Source organism: Anneissia japonica, unplaced genomic scaffold (genome assembly GCF_011630105.1).
Source record: "Anneissia japonica isolate Jap-2015-1 unplaced genomic scaffold, ASM1163010v1 scaffold1937_len94397_cov108, whole genome shotgun sequence".
In the NCBI taxonomy this organism is placed as follows: Eukaryota; Metazoa; Echinodermata; class Crinoidea; order Comatulida; family Comatulidae; genus Anneissia; species Anneissia japonica.
In genome coordinates, this window is record NW_022697764.1 from 10,845 (window position 1) to 17,673 (window position 6,829).

General features: G+C 32.4%; 1 protein-coding gene across 6 annotated transcripts in view; it reads right to left on the bottom strand.

Moving 5' to 3' along the window:
• The window catches only part of LOC117102330, a 67,634-nt gene continuing 60,805 nt past the window's right edge, over nucleotides 1–6,829 (bottom strand). For 5 of the 6 annotated variants that reach the window (XM_033242596.1, XM_033242594.1, XM_033242595.1 and 2 more), the window contains 3 exons: nucleotides 6,180–6,281; nucleotides 2,246–2,350; nucleotides 1–604 (listed from right to left, as the gene is read on the bottom strand). In XM_033242596.1, the coding sequence (XP_033098487.1) occupies nucleotides 45–604; nucleotides 2,246–2,350; nucleotides 6,180–6,281 (767 nt within the window). In that variant the 3' untranslated portion in view covers nucleotides 1–44. The remainder of the gene's footprint in view (nucleotides 605–2,245; nucleotides 2,351–6,179; nucleotides 6,282–6,829) is intronic. The other variant, XM_033242597.1, reaches the window with a different exon arrangement.

Genomic DNA, 6,829 nt, shown 5'->3' on the forward strand with positions numbered 1-6,829 from the left:
TTCATGTTAAATTTGAAATAAAATATATATTCTGACAATATTTATCAACAACATTTATCTAAATAAATAATACCTTTTGTTAGAACTTTTACTGCATGATTAAGTTCAAATTTCTTCAAATTTTCAATGAATTTTCCCATATTTTCTTCACAAATTATGGTACGGTGTTCGAGATCCATAATCAAACTCCATGGGTCTGCATATTCTTTTATAGGGTCATTATATATTTTACTAATCTTGACTATATCTTGATCTGAAAGTGCCATTCCAAGCTTAATAACACCTTGCCTGTGAGTTGTGAAGTTTAAGATTATTACATCTCTAATGTTTGGGCATGATGGTATTAAATGTTTAATTTTCTTTTCTAAACCAAATGTTTTTGTTGCCTTTATGGTTTCACAAAGGATGGAGTATTCTTCTAAATCTAGAGCTCCAGTATCACTCAACAAATCTAGTAAGTCAGACGTTGTTGAAGCATGGTTTAATCGATGTGTATTCTCCACATGGCCTCTGTACAAAACTTTTAGCATACCGATGTAGCCAATCTTGTCATAATAGTTCGAAAAAATTGACAAGAGAACTTTGAAATCTTTATCAGTGATTCCTGAAAAAAAAAAACAGAAAAAAACATATGAAGTCTGAATACACAGTTAGTATGAGATAGTATAATACATACTCCAAGTATTGAAATGCACGCCATCGTGTAAGGATTCAATATTTCAACATTAATTATGTCATCATCATTCCTGATGATGACGTAATTAATGTTGAAATATTAAATCCCGACACGATGGCGTGCATTTCGATACTTGGAGTATGTATTATACTATCTTATCTGAGATTAATCAGTGGACCTTTTGGTTTCAGTTAGTATGAATTTATATAAAATACATAGAAAACTACAACTTATCCCGGGATATTGCTGTAGGCAGGCAGTGCTCATTATAGGCCAATACAAAGAGTGGCCCTAGGCCCGGAGTAGTGAAGGTGCTGGGGCCCCAGAAGCGAGGACCTGAAGTTTTATGTAATTGGATGCCAAATTTAAACAATAGACATAATAACAGAGAGTACATTATGTCACAATCTTGAGAAAGATACATTATGAATGTATTTGGTGCAAAGAAACATTATTTGAATCAATGATAAGATAAAATGCAAAAAAATCTTTCACAACTTAACAGACAAAAGTCTAAAATTTACAAAGAACAATGCACAGGCCAGTACAAGATATAATATATTTCTTGTTTTTTTAAGAACAGAAACTTGCAGTGTGGTTCACAGGTAACGAGGTACTGTCACTGTTCCACATGCCATATGATACGAGAAGCTTTATTGCAATTTTTAGTTGAACAATAGACCAAGTTGAACAATAGACCAAGAAAACACAGTACAATAACATCACAAAAAGGACACTAAACGCTAAATAAATTTAAAAAATTCATGAAATAAAACAAAGTAGAAAAATTACGAAAAGCTAAAAAATAAAGCAAAAAAGGGATTAAGCCTAAGAGAGAATAGAATTGGATATATTTACAATTTTATATACAATTTAGAAACATTGTAGTAAAATATTTAATATTTGCAAGTAATTGATAGTCGAGGCAGGATCTGCAAAAACTGGTACACTTAAAGCTTGTTTACACTAAGACGATAACAATCAACAATAAAAAGCTAAAAAGCAATTGCTCATATAGAAAATAAAAGAAATAAGAAAAGTTTTCACACTAGCACGATTCGATGAAAAAATAATTTCACAATTCAAATCAAATGACGTCATTATGATGGGAAAATGATAACATCGTAGTAGTAAAAACGATTACCGGTATATTGTTTGTCTATGATTATGACGTCATTTGATTTGATTTGTGAAAATATTTTTTATCGTATACATGATAAATGTTTATTGAACTTTGCTAATTCGATAAATTCTCCTAATTTTTTTTTTTATATGAACAATTGCTTTTTAGCTTTTTATCGTTGATCGTTATTGTCATAGTGTAAACAGGCTTTTAAGGGTTCAGTCTTCCAGTAGGGTTCTAGGAACCCCTAGTACATCTTCATTTAGGTAGCCATTTCAATGATTTTCAGATATTTTGAGAATCAATTCTATAAATACTTCATATTCAATTTAAATTGGGGATGAAGTGAGGGCCCCAATTTGGGTTGAGAAGCTGAAAGCCCTAAAAAATAGCTGAAAGCTATTAAATACTGTAATCTTCTATAATAATATATAATTTAAACTCACCATGACCTGATCCAATATCATGTTCTTCATGATGACCTTTTGACAATGTTTGAGATGTTCCTTCAACAGTTGCAGAGGATGACTCTGTTTCTAAGTCTATATTCTCTATTAAAATAAAATATGTAGTCATCACTTCATCTACATGTCACAACTGCCTTCTTATCATTTACTTTATTTCATTTTTTTACTTAAAAATGATATTGGTAATTCATACTAGGCAATATATTCCTTTTATTAGAAGGTAATTATTTCATTATTCAAATTTAAAATCAGGACAGGCATTTATTTATGCTTACTCCAAATTGCTAAAAAGTATTTTTCACTTCAAAGCTAATATACAATTAATTTCAGATTTTAATCTTTTGTCAATTTTTTAACATCTCAGCATTGGCAATATGGCCTCTTAAAGTGTAGTTTTGCCTAACAAAAACTGTGTGGCAACACTATAATAATCTGCAGGGGCGGATCCAGAGATGTTGAAAAGGGGGGGGGGGCAATTGGGGCCGATCGAGACAACACTGAAATAGGAGGTCCGGGGGCATGCCCCCATAAAAGTTCTGTGTTTTAGACACCCGAAAATAACATTCGAGGCTATCTGGGATATCATTTTTTCTTTTTCTTTCTTTTTTCTCTTTTTTACATCTCAAAAGTTGGGGGGGGGGGGGGGGGGGGGCCGGGGCCACCCCCCCCCCCAAATCCACCCCTGATCTGGGTAAAATATCCAGCATTTCTAACAAAATTGATGATAAATTAAATCTTTCCTTTGTTCACAATAATACAAATCAGAAATTTTTTACAATAAATCTTCAGTAATTAACATACAAAAATATGAATATATGTATAATTATAAAATACAAACTACAAAAGGTTACACATTATAGAGTATTTACAAATTAATCAAATATTAAAATTAAATTTAGGAGCATTTCTTCTGAAAAGATTGGACTGACTTTCTTGCAAACAAAAATGTGTGCAACCCTGTAGGAGAATATGGCATAATTCTGAGAGCATCCCGGATGCCTTGAGGATTAGAATATGGTTTATATAAATACTGCAGATATTCATAAAAATAACGATCACTCATGAAAGTGAATGTATAGTGTGTATTAGAGGCCTATAGGGTCTCTATATGTGGCAAAGACAAGCCAAACCAGTCACTTGTTAAAATCCTGTTTTTGGAGATAATGGTTCCTGCCTAAGTAATGCCAAAAATGCCAGAATAAATATATAATCACATGAAACTATGTAGTAATATAAAAGTTATTTTTAAAGGTTAAAAATATAATGCATTAAACAAATTTAAGGAAAGAAAAAATCTAGGAAATAAAATGAGCCACGTCATTTTAGTGCTAACACGGAAGCAATATTTTCATGTTTCTCCATATATGCGTTTTATTAAATGACCAACCAACATCTTTAAAATAAAAAAATAATGGATATGATATTATCGAAGAAGACATGCTAAGTATAACTGTGATGAATATAGATTTATATAGGAGGCCCTCTGTTGGTTCATACATACCTTGTAGTATAATGGTAGAGTCCCGAAAGTTTAGTGCTGTAAAGAACGAGTGTTGCACGTTGGAAACTAGGGACGCCATACTGTAAGAGTACACGTTGTTAATGGAGAGCGTCCATTTGAAGTTAGGAAGTCGAATACACCGTTTTACTATGCCTTAATTTAGCTGTTGTGGGACTGGTATGTACATGATTTGTTGTGGAATATATAGTTGTACTGTAGATATGAACAGTACAGTAATATTAGTGATTTGGAATGAGAAGCATTCCATCGTTGTTTTGTGGTGCTAGACCACAGGCTGCAACATGAGTAGGCAAGGAGTCAGTCTAACTAATGCATGTAGCGTTTACGTATTTTATCTTTATATTTGTTGTTCCTGTTTATAATATTATTGCGGCTGTGTACAGTCATAATTATAGAAGAACACCGTTTGATTATTGAGCTATAATCATAAGTCTAAGCAATTGTTAGATTTAGTAATGTAGTGACGGTTTGATAATAAGCAATAAGCCTATGTAATACATCGCATGTTAACATTTGATGATAGACGTTTGCCAGTGACTCGTCACGCTTGACTGCACAAATTAATATTTATGAAGTCATAGGATAGGCTGATACCATTGGTATTGTCGAGGTGCAGTGGGTTTCTTATTGCCTAATTTAATTGTTTAATCATTGTTTTTACTTATTTTACAATAATTTTAAGTCTTGATTATCTTGATGACAGTAAATAAATATATACCAAAAGGCAAAAGTGTTGTTGTCGAATATCATCGAGTCAGTAAAATACGCCCGACGTAACAATAACATAGTTACAATGTCATGGCTCCTGATTTTACATGTGAGTATTTGAATTTATTCCATGTTTTTTAACCTAAAACTGGCATGTAAAGTTTATATGGCTGTGAATTTTTTTTTGCAATTTTTTGAAACATTGCCACTTAATCCCTGTTATTACTATTTGACTTCTGCATGATCCTTCAAAAAATCTTTCTGACAACTGTTCCGGCCAAAATTTTATTTATGTTTAAATTTGACTGTGTCTGGCCTTTAAAAACATGTTTTTTCCCCCTACGTGCAATAGCAAATTTTACAAAAAAAATTGCTCAGGGTTAACATGATTGCATACCTTTAATTTGGATTCCTGATGATGACATAATTAATGTCGAAATATTAAATCCCTACATGATGGCGTGCATTTCGGTACTTGAAGTATGTGTTAAACCATCTTATCTGAGATTATTCAGTGGACCTTTCGGTTTCATTCGGATTCTTGTATTTTTTTTTTTTACGGTTTATTTTGTTCATTAAAAATATAACATGTAGAACATAATGTGTATCTATTTGTAATGTGTGTGTCTATTTGTAAACTGAAGTGAAAGAAGGATGATGATTGTACATGATATGGCTATTTTTGCAGATATTGGATCAATGTTTACATTTATTTATATTTTAAATTTTCTTTATTTTATAGCCATCTAATTATTGCCACAAAAATGTAAAATGTTATTCAATGCAAGCCTGTATTTATCATATATTAGGTGAATAAAAATAATATATGCATTATACAATTATAATTTTAACATTTAACAACATTAATGCAGTAAAGCCTATCCAATACCCCAATAAAATCTAGGCCTCACTCTAGGCCTAGCACATGCATATACATCGCGTAAAATTGCGCGTATGGGTCTGTGGAGTTGTCAAGAACGCCTAGTAAAGCAAAAACAGTTGCCCCTTTCAATCAAAAATTTTGAAAATCAGAATTTGTCAGGCCAATATTTAACAGAATACAAGAGCAGACACTTGTTCATAGACGAACAACAATACCTTCCAGAAAAATTGCACAATTTTTTAATTAGACAATAATTATGTCCAGGTTTAGCAATATTAACATTTACGGAGTGAGGGCGCTGTTTGTTTACAATTATACAATTGACCAGCCTTACTTATCTTGTTAGAATTCACGATTTTTATAAAAATTCATGCATTGCAAGTATATTGTTTAGTAGTGGACAAACAGAACATGAATGGGGGGATATTATTCTCGTATATATAATTTTTGGCACAATATACAAAAAAATGCAGTTTCGCTAGGCTCGCATGATTCCAATCGCAACCCGAGTGGCTTGTGGTGCGTAAATATATGAAAGCGCGTTGAAAACCCTTATTGTCCCAATACAGTGAGTATGAAACCGCCACGCATTAACCATACCAAAGTTTTTCGTCCTATATGCTTCTTGTGTCTTAGGAAAATCATTTGTGCAGTACATCAAAAACAATTTTTCTTCTGCAAACCTGACTTTAGGAAGAGTGATTATGATATATTTTCAAAGCAGCTGAGAAAGTAAATTGACTCAAAGCCAAGAGAGGACTCAATACAGTAGGAATAAATTCATCTTAAAATATTCTCACCTTTTTCCTCCTGCTTACTGAGACTGAGAGTAGCTTTGAATTTACTTTCATACCATTCTGAGAAAAATTTTTTAAGCACACCGAAATCTATATCCGACAATTCTACAAAATAATTAGACAAAGATGTCAATAATTATACAATTTTGAAAACTAGATTATGCAGATATATGTCAATATATTTCAACCATTGCTGGGAGTAAATTTTCTCAGTATGTCTTAACAAGTGATTCCGTTTAAACACAACTCAAACATACATTACACTGTTCTGGTTGACAATCTCTTCCAAATAGTGTATGAATTCTGTGTGTATGAGCAATACAGAATACTCAAATTTGTTTATTTGTGGCTTAATGTCCATCACAATCTATTTAGGGTATCTTCAGTATGGTAAAAAATAATATGGTATTTAGAAACACTTTTATTTCAGTATACTAAAATTGTAGTTCTCATTTATAATGCTGATATTCTGGTATATACAGTATATTCGTTGTTACGGAGGAAGAAATAATGTCTGAAAGCTTTGGTTATAGCTGTTTACTTTTACATTTTAGCAGTTGCTTATCAAACTGTTATCTCTTCAGAGAACCAGCCATTGTGTGGTCAGGGGCGGATTTAGGGGGGGCCGGCCCGGCCCCGGCCCCCCCCCCCCT